General features: G+C 33.8%; 2 protein-coding genes across 2 annotated transcripts; one reads left to right on the forward strand and one right to left on the reverse strand.

Annotated features, from left to right (window-relative positions):
• The first annotated feature begins 1,668 nt into the window (after window positions 1-1,668).
• LOC132269319 (asparagine synthetase [glutamine-hydrolyzing] 1) lies at window positions 1,669-5,836 on the forward strand. The gene is made up of 13 exons (XM_059770470.1): window positions 1,669-1,917; window positions 2,715-2,853; window positions 2,957-3,052; window positions 3,208-3,349; window positions 3,459-3,649; window positions 3,778-3,939; window positions 4,032-4,112; window positions 4,200-4,421; window positions 4,510-4,644; window positions 4,740-4,820; window positions 4,908-4,994; window positions 5,131-5,238; window positions 5,349-5,836. The coding sequence occupies exons 1-13, from the start codon at window positions 1,838-1,840 to the stop codon at window positions 5,592-5,594; spliced, it is 1,770 nt and encodes a 589-aa protein (XP_059626453.1). The 5' UTR covers window positions 1,669-1,837; the 3' UTR covers window positions 5,595-5,836.
• Window positions 5,837-7,381: 1,545 nt separating this feature from the next.
• On the reverse strand, window positions 7,382-11,324 carry LOC132269320 (protein PMR5). The gene is made up of 5 exons (XM_059770471.1): window positions 10,841-11,324; window positions 10,570-10,741; window positions 10,290-10,468; window positions 10,006-10,164; window positions 7,382-7,933 (listed from the first exon to the last, which is right to left on the reverse strand). The coding sequence occupies exons 1-5, from the start codon at window positions 11,164-11,166 to the stop codon at window positions 7,603-7,605; spliced, it is 1,167 nt and encodes a 388-aa protein (XP_059626454.1). The 5' UTR covers window positions 11,167-11,324; the 3' UTR covers window positions 7,382-7,602.
• Between the last annotated feature and the right edge of the window lie 5,657 nt (window positions 11,325-16,981).

The following is a 16,981-nucleotide window of genomic DNA, read 5'->3' on the forward strand; positions in this document are numbered from 1 at the left end:
CGCTACACCTACAAAACAAAGTAAACTAAAATGAAAACTTTCAAAAAAAAAAAAAAAACCTATATAAAGAGACACATACATATCTAGACATATATATTTATTTATAAATCCAATTATATATATTATTTTATCACTATTATTATTATTATTATTAAATTCATAAGGGTAATTTAATTGTATATATTATTTTACTAATATTATTATATTTAATTGTATATATTATTATTATTTTACTATTAAATTCATAAGGGTAATTTTGACATCTAAAATTATTTTCCTTTCATTCTCTTGCTATGCAAACTAATTAAACAACATTTTCTCACAAGTTTCTTCAAAAAAATTCCTGCTAACCAAATGCATAATAGAAAATGAATTTACCCTTATGAATTTAATAATAATAATAATAATAGTGATAAAGTAATATATATAATTGGATTTATAAATAAATATATATGTCTAGATATGTATGTGTCTCTTTATATAGTTTTTTTTTTTTTTTGGAACTTTTCATTTTATATTAGGACTCTGCTATTAGATTAGTTTACTTTGTTTTGTAGGTGTAGCGAAGAATTTTAATTTCAAGAGTAAAAGAGTTGTAATCAATTTAAGAGTATTAATTTGTATAAGAAAACTCTCCTTTTGCGAGTATGAAGAGACAACAAGAAACATTTTACACAAGATTATAAGAGGAAATGAATATATAATGATATAACTTTCACGAGAAACTAAAATTTTCGCGTTTTTTTATAGAGAAACAATTTTGAGGAAAATCAAGCAGTTGCGAGAATATTATTTTTCTGAAAACTTTTCTTTTCATGCTTATCAAACGGCTAAAAATTTTAAAAATTTTCTGTTTCTTTTTCTTTCTCACTAATTTACGCTAACCAAACTAACCCTCAGAAAAAAGGAAAAATAATACTAACAAGACAAATTTTTTAAAAAATAAGATAATGTGAAGAAAAATGAAAAAGTAGTTGAAGCAGAAGTGTTTAGTTGAATTTTACGAGTCAACATCCAAAATTCCATAATGTATCTAGATGGAACCTTAAATAATAGTAGACCTCATCTGTATTGAACTAACTTAACAAATGGTTTCCATTTCATCATCTGAAATCACCAATTATCAATCAAAGTGTCACTTCTGCACTTCCATACTTGTGTCATATCATTTTTACTTCTTTTAATGTATAAATAAAATAAATAAAGTTATATAAATAATCTACAAAGTATTTATTACTAATAATTACTACTCTTGAAATTCAACTTTTTTACATTTACATTTACTAATTTAATATCCAACATAATTAACTATCACACAACTCAATAACCATAGTCAAAGTTGTCTTTTTCAAATAACCAATGCTGAGTCAGCATATAAACTCTGAATGGATAATAACAAGGAAAAACAACGGATGGATAAACCCGAGACTGCCAAGGTTGGACTTTGAATGGACAGTTTACCGGAAAAAAAAAAACCGACACTGCTTTGGTGAAATCAAACCAAGAATGGCATGATATCATGGTATCACGTGTCGATAATACAGGGTGTGGGTTCAGAGTTACCGGGAAATAATAATTAACCGGTCACCGGTAAATGATGCGATGATAGGTCGGCGCTTGATTTGTCAGTTAGTACTCCTAGACCACTATAAATACGTGGCGACTAGAGGGGGAGTCCAATACCCCCTACCAACTAGCTACGTGTTGTTCTCACCGATAATACTGCCACTCTTCTCTCTCTCTCTTCTCTCTCTCTCCTACATTATAGTAGTAGTTCTTCTTTTCCCCCATTTTTTTTCTTTACCTCTTTATCATTCAATCAAAAAATTGAACAACCATGTGTGGAATACTAGCAGTTCTCGGTTGCTCTGATGATTCTCAGGCCAAGAGGGTTCGAGTTCTCGAGCTCTCTCGCAGGCAATTTCTCTTTTCCTTCCATTTCTTTTTCCCTTTTCCTTTCACATATTTTCTGTACCATCATTTACATTTTTGTTACGTTTGGAAACAAGGACACAAAGTCATGAACGTTGAAATTTTTTTAAAAATAGTTTATATTTAAATAAATATCTCTAGTTGTAATTCCAAAGCATAGATTCAGTGTTCTCAAATATAACATTTGTTTCTTTTCACTCACTCTATTTTTTTACTTATTTTTCACGTATATGTAAGTGAGTAGTACGTGTTTTTAGTTGAGTAGAATCCATTTGTATTTTTCAAGGGTTTACTGATTTTTACTATCCTGTATTGAATTTTGTTCTGATTAATCCTGAGTTTTTCAAGAGAAGTGAGAATGATTATATCAATATATTCATCTAATATTACTAATCATTGAGTTTGGAAGGGGGACCTAATTTGATTTAGGCACTGGAGAAACTGTCGTGTTACAAAAAAGGACAATAAATGGACCTTTTTTTCCAAGCAAGGTAGTATCGGTGTGTTGTGGGACCTTAATCTTGTACCTGCCAATAATAGGGAATGTAATAAATGTGGCAACCATTCTTTAAAATCATTTGTTGTGATCAAAATTATTAACATATTGGATTTCTATAGTTCTTCTGTTCATAAATTTTATTTAAAATTGTTGGATTCAGAGCTCAAGTAATTGAAAGCACTCTTGTGTTTGTTAAAAATATCGTAGACGGAAAGTTTTGTTTGATATGCGTGGTACCTGCAATTGAATTGTCATTGTGATATGATATGTATGTATCTATCAGATTGAAGCATCGTGGTCCCGACTGGAGCGGTTTGTACCAGCATGGTGACTGTTTTTTGGCTCATCAACGGCTAGCAATCATCGATCCTGCTTCCGGTGATCAACCTCTTTATAATGAAGCCAAGACCATCGCTGTCACGGTAGGTCAAGCGTCAGTTTGTTCCATTTTCTTTTCGTTTGTTTTGGATGGACTAAATTTGGGGAAATTTTGATTTGATGGTGAATATCATGTGTTGAGATCAGGTAAATGGAGAAATATACAATCACGAGGAACTGCGGAAGCGATTGTCTAACCACAAGTTTCACACTGGAAGTGATTGTGATGTTATTGCCCATCTGGTAAGAGTTAGCATATTACTGATACTGCTGTGAAGTTGTAACAGCTTATAGAAATTAATAAAATTGTACAATTCAAGAACTTTAAGAATAAAATGAACACTTTATTAACAATTAATTGGACTAAACTTTGCCTTTATTCACTTTTCATTAATCAGTATGAAGAATATGGAGAGAATTTTGTGGACATGTTGGATGGGATGTTTTCTTTTGTGTTATATGACACCCGCGACAATAGCTTCATTGTTGCTCGTGATGCCATTGGGATCACTTCCCTCTATATTGGTTGGGGACTCGATGGTAATGTTTCTTTAGATCATGTTATGAGTTGAATTTGTTAATTTTATTTATTTATTATTATTTAGGACTTAAATTGAAACTGGTTTATACTTGTCCTGTTTATCTTTAGGGTCGGTTTGGATTTCTTCGGAACTGAAAGGTTTGAATGACGACTGTGAACACTTTGAGAGTTTTCCTCCCGGTCACTTGTACTCGAGCAAACAGGGAGGCTTTCGCCAATGGTACAACCCTCCTTGGTTCTCTGAGGCTATTCCGTCAACACCATATGATCCACTTGTTCTAAGGCGTGCTTTTGAAAATGTTAGATTCATGAACTTTTTATGATTATTTATAAAAATTATGAGTCATTTTAATCACAAAACCACCTTACAGTAAAGGGTTTTGTAATTATAGCTTACGTGTTTGTTGCAAATTTGCAATACATATAGGCTGTGACTAAAAGACTAATGACTGATGTACCATTCGGAGTCCTGCTATCCGGAGGCCTAGATTCATCGTTGGTTGCCTCTATCACCGCCCGCCACTTGGCTGGCACAAAGGCTGCCAAGCAATGGGGAACACAACTCCATTCCTTCTGTGTTGGCCTAGAGGTGAGTCCTGTAATTTTCACGAGAATAACTTATTACGGTATGGCTTCGAAGAAGCTAGCTTAGTTGTTATACAATCTGTTTTTGTTGAGCAGGGTTCACCGGATCTGAAGGCTGCAAAAGAAGTTGCTGATTATTTGGGGACTGTTCACCATGAATTTCATTTTACTGTCCAGGTATTTGTCTTATTGATACAAAATAACCTTCCAAATTTCATAATTTAGGCTCTTTCTTTCTAATTAACCGTCTCTGGCATGTGACAGGATGGCATTGATGCCATTGAAGATGTTATTTACCATATTGAAACATACGATGTCACAACAATTAGAGCAAGCACCCCTATGTTCCTTATGTCCCGTAAGATTAAGTCACTAGGAGTAAAGATGGTCATTTCTGGTGAAGGCTCTGATGAGATTTTTGGTGGGTACTTGTACTTCCACAAGGCACCTAACAAGGAAGAGTTCCACCGCGAGACATGTCACAAGGTAATACATCTTGATTTTATGTCCCGGTGTTGGAAGCGGTGGCAAAAACAGCAAGTTGTTCTGAAATGTATTCCTGCTTCATTTGCAGATAAAGGCCCTGCATAAATATGATTGCTTGAGGGCTAACAAATCCACATCTGCTTGGGGGTTGGAGGCTCGTGTCCCCTTCTTGGATAAGGAATTCATTAATGTTGCTATGAGCATTGACCCTGAATGGAAGATGGTAAGGAATCAAGAATTGGTTAGCAATTATTCAATTACAATTGTTTGTTTATGTTGCAGTACTCAAAATTTCTAAAATTATGGTATTGGCTTCAGATTAAGCGAGACCAAGGCCGTATTGAAAAGTGGGTTCTGAGGAAGGCATTCGATGATGAAGAGCAGCCTTATCTGCCGAAGGTTTGGAATGTTAATCTGTCAACTATTCATCACCTATTTGTTCACATCGACTACTTAAAACTAACTGTCCTGTTTGATGCACTGCAGCATATTCTCTATAGGCAGAAAGAGCAATTCAGTGATGGTGTTGGCTACAGTTGGATTGATGGCCTAAAAGCCCATGCTGCACAACATGTACATATCTAACATTGTCTTCTTTTTGGCCTCCCCAATTTGATACAGTAATTGCTTATTGTTGATCCCTTTTATTTTCGTAGAGAACTGATACGATTCGAATGACTTATTATTAATGCTCAACTTTCATTTCCAGGTGACGGATAAAATGATGCTTCATGCTGCACATATCTTTCCTCATAACACCCCGACCTCAAAGGAAGCTTACTACTATAGAATGATCTTCGAGAGGTTCTTCCCTCAGGTGATCCAATCGAATAAATCATAAACCAGTACACGGGTGTAGTAGCATCTTTAATTATATATGCAATGGAGAACTAACTCGATTCCCTTTTTATGTAAATGGTTCTCCAGAACCCGGCCAGGTTGACTGTCCCAGGAGGAGCAAGTATAGCATGCAGCACTGCCAAAGCTATTGAGTGGGATGCTTCCTGGTCAAATAACCTTGATCCTTCCGGTAGGGCTGCATTGGGAGTGCATCTCTCAGCATATGAGAATCAGCCGCCCTCTGTCGCGAACGGGAATTTGGAAACAAAAGTTGTTGACAACGTTCCTCGGATGGTGGAAATGCGTGCTCCGGGACTTGCAATTGTTAGCTAACGGCCATTGTGCAACGCAGTTTTATGTGTGAGTTCAAGGGCAGAACTTACAGCATATACAGAAAATTTAAATGCCCTAAGCGAATTAGGTGATATGTAGATGTGAAAAAATGTTTGTTGTATTTGTTTAAAACCCTTGATCCGTATGAATTAGTGGTTCGGATGCAAGGTCATGAAGTGTGCTATCGATTGTATGCTGCAATTCTCCTTTAAAATGAAGGCTTTGAACTATTACGTTCTCTACACTACTATGTTCATGGTAGCTTTTTATTGGATGGACTTGTATCAAGTTATTACAAGTAGATTGTCAGTAATGTTTTTAGTTGGAACAAAAGTCCAGTTACAATTCTAGAATGATGGGTTGTCCAACCAGCCCGGAATGTTAAAATCAGGCCTTCCTAAATATTGTTGGGCCTTTGTTGACCCAGGCTCTGCGAGCCCAAAGGTGACCGATAGTCTGAAATTAACCTGGATTCAGTAAAACTTTACTGTGGGCCTTGTTAAAATCAGGCCCTCCTCAATATTGTTGGGCCTTTGTTGACCAAGGCTCTGTGAGCCCAAAGGTGACCGACAGTCTGAAATTAACCTGGAATCAATAAAAACTTTACTGTGGGCCTTGTTAAAATCAGGTCCTCCTCAATATTGTTGGGCCTTTGTTGACCAAGGCTCTGTGAGGCCGAAGGTGACCGACAGTCTATTAACCTGGATTCAGTAAAACTTCACTGTGGGCTTTGCCCTGTCATGACCCATGAGTCACTTTCACCCATTTTTGAGCCCAATCCTAGAGGATCGGACCAGCTCACCAGGCTAACTAACTAACTAACTAGAAAATTAGAAATGTAGTAACCAACGGTTTTTTTTTTGTTTTTTTCTGCGGGTAAATCATACATTCGAATTATGTTTATTTACTATTAAGAAAAAAAAGGAAAAAATTTATATGCAATTTGCTTGGCTTTACTATCTGTTCTGGAGTTGATATGCAACTCAATTGCAAGCACATGTAAACGTGGGATTAATAATTCAATCTATAATTGAAAGTGTGAGGCCTCACTTGTGACACTTTTCATAAGCTCTCCTTTAAATTAATATATTTTGGACAAAAAGAAAAATATATATACATAAATTAATATCATCAAATGCACATTGCAATATTAAAGTGATCTCACTATAAAAAATAAAAAATTAGTTCAAAAAATCATAAAATAAAATTAAACAATACAATCAAAGTTAATAGTGTATTTTGTTCAAAAGAAAGGGTATATAAAAACTTTGACTGATTTGTCTAATGTATTGCAAATGAAATTTAGTACGCAATTTTAACTATATAATTTTCGTACAATACTCTTTCAAAAGATTAGATTCGCGTCTTAATATTTGTATATGATAATGACAAAAAGACACATAAAACTTATAAAAAATGTCACAAGATCTTGTGATAACATTACTCTTTTTATTTATTCTCCTTTGAAAAGTGAAAATTTTCTTCTTTTTTGTTAGATTCAGTGCATTCAAAGAAATGATGAACAAAAATGTATGTTATGTTTTGTGGACCCCAACATGTTTGATATCTTTAGTTCACCTGCATCCATTTTAAACATGCCCTCTATTCAAATGTTGGTTTTTGCTTTATTGTCAATTTGTCTGATGTATCAAATTTATTTTTTATCAGGAATAAGAAAAGAGAAAGCAAATTGGGAGTGTTTTAGGTAACGGAAGAGCTAAGTAACTTAAAACCCAAAAATAGAAAAAAGAAAAATAAAAGCAAATTAAGACTTTAGCCAAAGGGTGTTTATAAACTTGACAAGAAAATATTACTTATTTCTCATCACAAACAATACACATCCCAAATTGCACTAATATACAATATATATGGAGAGATCTAAAGGTGCAATTTTCACCCTCTCCTTCCTCCTATGATGTTGGTACCAATTAATAACCACTATAGAATTATAAAATGGTAACTAGAAATTAAAAACACAGTTAACACACTAAAAATGAAGCTTTGTTAATTAGAAGAACAAAGCAGTATACAAGAGCTGGTTCCAAGTATCAGGCAAGCCAGGAAGGCACCAATGGCTACAATCAGCAGAATGGTCAGGATTAGCTCTCTGTTCCGGGCTCAGGTCACCGCTGTAGATGGACGGATGTGCATCTTTTCTCATCGCCGACAACATTGTTATGTCCAGCAGATAGGCCGGGTTGTCCATGTCCCTTAGCACGCCCTCAACCACCTTCATCTGGTCCGGGTATGCCCCCGGGTAGTTTATGCCGCTCATCGGTGCTGTCTCTCCATAGCAGCTTTTAGCTGTTGTTATGGTCCCGGAACTCCAATCCGTTGGGCTGCAATGTCATTCAGTCACACATGATTGATTAATTTCCATTTTCAGTACTTGCTGCAGGACTAAAGTGAGGTAAAACCGTAAAAGCAATGATCTTTTAGTTCCTTGTGCCGAGCCCGTGCAAGGCGCCCTCACAGATCAAATAAAACTCCGACTATATTTTAGGACGTGACCGTGAAGTAATTATGAAACTTGATACTTATCATAATCAAAAAATTTTCTAACTAGGTCAATCTTTTAAGATTTGCAATAACTATGCTGCATAATGCACAACATCCCCATCGCAAGAGGGGATCTTGATTTGTTGTGAATAGTGTGTGTCGGTGTGTGTGAATGGTTGTCATGAACAAGTTGATGAGTGAACTTTATGATTTTGTTTGGTGGCACTTAAGAACAAACATAAGTGTGCTTTGTTGTCACCGACGAAACCGGTGTTGCGAAAATGACCGAAACACCATCATCTCGTGTACCCACACGGACCGCCCTACCCCTTTGTACCTACTTTAATAAACATAAGAATTGAAAATGACAAATAATCACATAAACAACACACCGTTGACTCATTGCTTCATCATCCCTTCGTTTTGTTACCGTGACTAATGTTTTGAACAGTCACCACCACTTTACATATAAGATTTCTAATAGTGCTTCTTTTTTTCTTTTTTCTTTTTTTTTTTTTTTTTTTCCTTAGAATTTTAAGCAACTGATATTATAAATAAAATAATTGCAAAAGGAAAGAAAGCCATCAGCCAAACATGACAAGAAGCCCAAACCCAAGGATAAACCCAGCCCAAGACTACAAATTAACGGCTACAAGACCGCTAATAGAGGTTATCTAACCACCAATTCTGGTAAACAATCCAATTTGGAAATTTCTAATAGTGTTACTTACACCTAAGACTTGCAACAATCATTTTTTAAAGATTTTTTATAGGTGCACTATCAAACACTTGGACAAGTGTATATGTACTACGGATATGAACAAAATAACAAGATTAGGGTCTCTTTGGCTAATACTTTTATTTCGGGTTTTTTACTTTTCCAAGTATATTGTAAGTTTGCAACGAAACAAAAGCAAGAAATATGTGCCGTAATATTTTGCTGTGCTTTTGAATAATACTGAAGTGCTTCCAAAATTAAAATCAAAATCGGAAGTATCAAAATAATCCTTTTGTTTGCTTCCGCACTGTAGCAAAACACAGTTCATAAATTTTTTTTTTTTTTTTTTTTCTAAACTAACATTTTTAACTAATCATTCAAAATTTCAAACTTGCAACACTTTTTGCTAAACATGCTTTTATGTTTTTGCTTCTAAAAATTTTGTGACAAATCTACCTTACCAAACAAGCTTCTAAATAATGTTGAACACATTCTAAAAGTAAAAACATTATTTCTGTTTCGGATCAAAGTAAAATCATAAAACAACTGTGGTTATCAACGGGCCCTAAAAGTGTACTAAAATTTTAATATTTTATTTTATGATCGGCAAACCACTTCCATGACAAATCAGTAGTTTTGTAATTATATATATATATTTTAGAAGAATTAGATTTATTGCAATTTAAAATATAATATGATTCAATTAAAAAAAAGAATATATATATTTTTTAAGATATCAAATATCTAACTCATGTTCAAATTAATGATCCGAGTCAATTTTTTTAACAAAATATTACTTTATCGTATCTGGATGAAATTTATGGCAAACTCAGATTTCCATGACACTGTAGAATGTGGACCTACCTGAGGTACTGAACTAACCTAACCTCCTCTTAATAATAATGCACATTTTGGAAAGAAAAAAATTGTGGGTACTTTGAAAAGGGTTCAATAGTTCAACGATTTGGGCCCCATCATAGTCCAAGTTGCACACCCGGATCGGTGAATACAGCTTTTATGGGACACAGAATCATTCTTTTCGGTTTTCATCACCACATAAACTAAAGCAATTGCACTTAAAGGCGAGAGAGCTGGCACCCAATAAAACTATAATTACATTTTTGTATATATGTGTGCATACATAATATATATATATATATAGAGAGAGAGAGAGACACACACACACACACATACTTGTAGTGCGTTGGTGAGATGGACTGGAAGAGCAGTTTGGTTCGAGTTCTGTCAACGTTTTTGTCAACCCATTTAGCCCAAGTTCTGAGCCCTCTGTCAAGAGCGTCCAAACGATTCATGTCTTGATACAGTGACCCTCCATATTCAATATAGTCCCACCTGCACGTGATTATCACCCCTCAATATTTTAATGACAAACTTTACCCCCCAATAATTCTGCAGACATTATTCAAAATACTAGTAACTCAGAAGAGAAAGGTTAAACTGGTAAATTAAAAACTAACCCTTGGAGAGATCCTTTGTGAGTCCACCAGTGACCGGTGTTAAATAACAGCAAATCCACATTCCGCCACGCGTTCGCGTTCCCAGATATCTCATCCAATCTCAGAACTCTCTTCCCTTGCATTGAATCAATGTCCACCAAATAAGGTGCTCTGTAAAACGACACCGCCACACCGTACTCCTGCATTTCACCATAACAAAACTCAAATCTCATAAGACCCCCCCAAAAAATGCTGATCAAATTTACAACCCCCGTCTGATCAAAACCAATCACACGCTCACCAAGTACTTGAAGGTCGAGAGAGGATCTCCCCTGATCATCTGCGTCGCCGTTCGTGACACCCCAGCTGAAATCATACAAATCAACGACTCCCATTGGTTCCTCCCCAGCGAATCACCCACAAACATCACAGTCTTCCCTCGCATTCTCGTCAGAAAATCAAGCCCATTGAACCTATTTACCACCAAAATTGTTAAGACTAGGTAAGAAATAACGTCAAATCTATAGAATTAATCTCACTGTCGGACTAAATAATTAGGTAATTGGTGGTACCTGGGGAGCTCACAATTGGCCGGTCTCCAACGATATTTGAGGTAATCGGAGTCGGGTCGACCGTACATTTGGCAGTTGAATTCGGCGTCGATGATTGGACATTCAGAGGATTGGTAGATTGGGTAAGTGTCATCACGAACCCAACTGCCCATGAACAGAGCACATGTTGTTTGATTGGCTTGGAGCATTGGTCTTCTATGGTGGGGTGTGGTATGGTGGTTCCTCAAACCAGCTAGTAAAACAGATGAAGCTGTGTGGATTTGTACCAAAAGTAGTACACATATTGTAATGCAGTACCCAAAAACATTAAAAGAAGGAAGAGCCATGACCAGATGGTTCAAGGGAGGAGAGAAGAAAAGTAGAAAAGGAAAAGGGAAGGGAAAGGAAAGAGAGAGAGAGAGAGAGAGAGAGAGAGAGGATTCGATGTTTATGTTGTGTTGTGTGTATTATAAAAGAGGGGGTTTTTTTTTGTTGTGTTGTGTTATGTGCATGTGAAGGTAGCTGAAATGGGTTCACGTGAGGGGGTTATGTGTATAGATGTGAACGGTGGGTTTGTGACTTTGTGTGGTCTGATTTCAATCATTAATCCATTTTTCTGTGACTGAAAACTGTTTTTGTCCACTCGTTTAGGGGGTCTCCAATCTACTCATTAGAGAGACTTCTTTTGGGCATTAATTTCCTCATTCAACCATTTATTAAAACACCAATGTATAAAATCACATGTTTTTCTGATAAATATGTTAATGACAAATTTAAGCCAATCCTTCCTCCTTGGATTTTATATGTCTATTAGTAAGGTGTTATAAGAATTATTTGTCACACATTGGATCTAAATGTTAAAGTAATTGAATATAAATAGATGAGTATGTAATATTATACAATAACTTAAACTTTTGAATACATGAGTAAGCCCCACCTGTTACTTCTTGAGATGTAACACAGAATTCCTTATGTAACAGGGGATCCGAATTGCTCAAGTTCATACCTTTTTTAAAAATAAAAAAAAATGCAATCAAATTTATTCTTTTTTCCCTACAATCTCAAATGGATATAGCAATTTTATTTAAGTAAATGAAAGATGTACTGTACAAAAAAGTGAATAACACTGTCAACACAAAAGAAAAAAAGAAAAAGGTAAATACATACATACAAATGGAAGCCAGTTGGGTTGGGGGCATGGGGCCATGGACAATGAGGAGCATTGCATAGGTTAATCACTTTAGATAGAGGGGGACGGGCAAAGGGAAAGGTGGGTGAGGTCAGCCCTTATTCCCCACTTGGTGGTATGGGCCCTATTTGGTGTTGGGGTTGGGGTTGGGGTTGGGGTTGGGAAGGCGCCTCCAAATTTGATTCTCTATCTATCAATTCCTTTTTATTGTTTTCAATATAACAAAAATGGGACAAAAGAATACTTGCTATAGGAACAAAAGCCAAGCATCACACCCTTCCTATAAAATAAAAATTAAAAAAGTAGGCGATTTCTGAAAGCAAATGTTCTTTGCTTTCCTTCACCTACATTCATGGCACATCATTCTCTTCTAATTCCAAAAAATAACTTCATCTCCCTCCAATTTGGACATGTACGAGTTTCATCAAATACGACTTTTCACATAATTCTAAATGGATGAAGTGTAGAAAATACCTTAATATATATTTTGCAAAATATTTTCACCCATATTTAAAAACATTTATTAAAAATACTTGTATTTTTTTGAAATTGTGCAAAAACACCCCTCAATCAGAAATCAAACATAAAGTAATGTTGTAAACCCTGTTTTTCCTTTTTACGCTTATGAAAATGGCCATGGTAGTGTATATACTAATAATCTCACAATATAGGGACGTTATTTGCATATTAATTATATTTAATTCACTTTTCAGGATTTTCTCTCACTTTTTTTTTTTAAAAAAAATTCTCTCTCTATATTTATGCTAAAAAATTTGTCACAATTATCAGATTAATGTACAGTATATCATATGAAATGGAAATTTCAAATTCCTTTTATAATTATAAAAAAGAAAAAATTTATTCCCAATTAAATTTTAATATAATTATCAGTTTTCATTAATTTTATAATTAAAAAATTAAATTAAAGATACTTATTCATTATATATAAACAATATAGATTTAATTTTTTTTAACTTTAGAATTTGCAATTAATTTTCACAAATATATATATATATATATATACAGGAACTTTCACACACACACACACACACATACAGGAACTTTAAATTTTCACAAATACACACACACACGCGCGCGCTTTTTTTTTTTCTCTCCAATTTAGATCATCATTAACAAGAACTTTAAACAGAAAGCATATATTGCTTGATCCCATCATGAAAATAATAAAAGGTCTCCAAATTTAGATTTTTTAGAACTCAATACTAGTAAGGACGAGAGAGATTGAATAAAGGTACTATGGTAAATTTACTATTAAAGGTAATATTATTAACTATGGTTAAGTCTAATAAAGAAATGAAGTGTAATTGATTATTTGACTTTTGGCGGTCTATTTAAAAGTGAGTTGTTTTGAATTGCATGAGAGACTTCCGGTGTGTATATATATATATATATATAATTTTTTACATAACTGGGTATTCAAACTTTATTAGGGAAAAAAACATAAAAATAAATGGGTATTCATCACCTATCGTCATCATATTACTCAAATCGCAATAAAATTACGTTCTCAATTAAATCTAACCGTTAAGATCAAAAAATTCAAAACAAGAATAGTTTATAAAGTGCAAAAAACATCCCCATAATATATTTACGGTGCGTATCACACTTCTCATATATTAAATGACCATTATCGTCATTTCATAAAATGATGCATTTTTATATAATATGTAAAATGTGTATATAATGGCAATTTAGTCCAACTATAACTTAAATGTGCCACATTAAAAATTCATGAGTGTTTTCTGCACGTGAAGGTGTGATACGCACTGCAAGTATACGGATGTTTTATGCACTTAATCCAATTTTAAATGTATATCTATGAAATTGAGTATGAAAATCTTTACTCACTTTAAATTGAGTGTCCATTTCCCTCCTCTCTCTCTTTTTTCTAAAATTAAAAATTCTATATTTTACATATATATATATATATATATATTTGCTGCTGTATTTTACATATTCATTCAATGAAGTCTCTCTCAAAAACTATATATTCATATATCGTCTATTATCTGCAATGATTTAAGATGTGTACAATTTTAGTTCTTTATTTCTATTCCACTTGAGTCTATGTCAATTATGTCATGCAAGTGCTCAAATAATAAATTCAACACTTAAATCAAATATATTTTCCAATATTTTTAAAGATCATTATCATACCATCCTCAATGTCAATCTCATCATCACTCATTATTGTTTGAATCAGCGCTAGCATTATATACATATCATAGAAAAAAAAAGAAAAAACATCCACATTAATGTCACATCACTTATTACTGTTTGAGTCAACGCTGGCATTAACAAATCATGCTAATTATTCAATGCTGCAACCAAATCGAAAGGTTTCTCAAGAAAACAACAAAAAGAAATCAACAAGTGAAAAATCAATGATTAATGAAATACTTACCAAAGTTTGTCTTGACTTTAATTATGAAGTTGCACCGGGTAAATTTGTATGTTAACTTCGACTAGTTTACTTTTATGCTATGTTCTTTTAATAGTTTTGGGGTCATGAAATTAATTTTTTTAAAAAAATTTAGACAGCTCATATTATTAGGAAAGAAGTTGTTGAGACTTACATGTGTAAATCTCTATTAACTGTGCAGATGTATTTTGTTAAACGAGTTATGACAAATTGTATTAGGCACAATCCCTCCGAAAATGAGGAGAGTTTGCACAAGTATATGACGGTGAGGCCAACAAAGACGCTAAGCCCATAAGTCATGATAAATGGTTTCAAAACTTGCACAAGTCTATTGGGTAACAAGACGGTATGATTTTGAAAGAAGAAAAAATGTTGAAAACCGGCAAACCTACACAAGTCCGTGACAGTAAGGTTTTAGCGAAAATACCAAATCTCAAAAATAAATTATTTTGAAGAAAATTGCAAACACTAAGAAGAGAGAATGTAAGGTGAATTTGTCTCCAATAATAATTGAAATTGCTTGTGCAGTGAATGATAGAGCTCACATACCATATAGTAATCGCAAATGACAAATAATATATTGAAAATTGAAGTGAATATAGTATTATATTTCCACAAGGAGCGTACACATTATATAGCAGGACACCGGGGTCCTTATTTAACAATGCATTATGGTTTATGGAGGTTTTGCGTGTACCGTCTGCGTGGACTTCTGTCGGTGCTCATCCCAGTTCTCCAGACAACAAAGATTCAAACTTGGAGGCTTGTCGTGGACTAAAACATTCACTGTTTACCTCCACTTTAAATTTCAATGAATTCATTCAAAAAAAAATTTATTTTTTATTTTTATTTTCACAAATTAAGGGAGCGAACTCAAATACGAATGCATTACCAAATTATAATTATTATTATAATTTTTCCTCTCTTTCGGACATTTGCTTGAGTGCCATTCAACTATTCAACCTTCATTTTTGGCAATTTTTTCCTCCTTAAAATTTCTTTATACTTGTATGTGCTAGGGTGAGAGCCGTATATATATATGTATATAATTATTGTACTAGTCGATCTTTAAAAAAATGCGACTTAATTGAGTAATGTTAGACATCGCCACCTTGTCGGATGTGTTACATAGTGACAAGTCTCTTGACCCTCCACGAGGCACTAGTTTTGAACTTTACCTGTTTTAGTTTACATTCATACAAAGTAAATGAAGCCATCATAACATAAGAAGTGTCGATATTTATTAAAGAATTTTTCCAAACTATTTTTAGTCCACATGTATAGGGAGGGGTACCATGTGGGGACTTGCCTAATGTTGACACTCAGGGACTTGCCTAATGTTCACACACACACACACACTTAAGGGAGCATTGAAGTAGCTTCTTCATTTTTGTAGAATTATTCCAACTACCGAGATGGCCAGGGCACAATGCTTGCCCTCCTACCCACCTCCAAGGGCGGATTTAGGAATTGTCATTGGGTGGACTAAAATAAAACATAAATTTAATAATACAATTTCTTAAGCAATTTTATTTTTATTTTATTTATTATTATTATTTTTTTTTTTTTTAACCTAGTCTAGATAAATATTTAAATTTAAAGATTATAAAATATCTATCTAAGTTGTGCTCGACGAATCTGTAAAGACTCGAATTTGTCGATATTAGATTTCAAGTCAATTTTTCAAACAAGGTCCCATACGATTTGCAATCAGCAAGAAATCCATCTTCCATCCTACTATGTTTTAACACGTTTGATATTTGGTTTTTTGATTTTAAAGATTGAATTATTGCAATTTTTGTTTGTGGTTTTATTTTATAAATCAATTTGAAATTCTAACACTTACCCATCTATATTTGTTTTATAGTAACCTCTAATTTGTTAATTCTTGGATTTAAATATTTTCTTTTATACTAATACTCCTTGTCTACTTAGAGATCAAAATCATCAAATTTTCCTTGTTTATAATGCCATAGATTTTTTTTGTTTGTTTGTTTGTTGAATACTTTCTAGATAAGCAGAGGAAGCTCTGTTTATTTTTCATGATAATTTGAAAGTATTGAAATTATGAATTTATTATATATATATAATTTCAGAGCGGCCTCTAGAACAATTTTATCTCAAATTATGTTTTATTTCATATCTTAATACTCATTATTAATAAGGCTTGTTTGACTTGGGCCTTTATTTTAATATGTGGCTTAGCTGGCTTGGGCTTATTTGGATAGACTAATATTAATAATAAAAAAGAAAAGAAAAAAAATTGGGCTGAACTAAAAATACCCATAGTAATTAATTTTTTTTTTGGGGTGGGTTGGAGCCCAGCCCACCCCTACGCTGGATCCGCCATTGAGAGGCCACCTCAAAAACACTCACCAACACTCGTTGTTGTGAATTATTATGATATATCTGTGTGCGCGCGCGCATAGAGAGAAGAGAGAGAGAGAGCAGTTTCTGTGTACTCCAATTGAATTCTTATGTAAATAAATGATATGAGCAGTTTCTGTGTACTTCAATATTTTGTGTGATT

The sequence above is a fragment of the Cornus florida genome, unplaced genomic scaffold (genome assembly GCF_030987335.1).
Source record: "Cornus florida cultivar Cherokee Brave unplaced genomic scaffold, ASM3098733v1 CherokeeBrave_3.0.0_Hap2_Chr08, whole genome shotgun sequence".
Taxonomy (NCBI): domain Eukaryota; kingdom Viridiplantae; phylum Streptophyta; class Magnoliopsida; order Cornales; family Cornaceae; genus Cornus; species Cornus florida.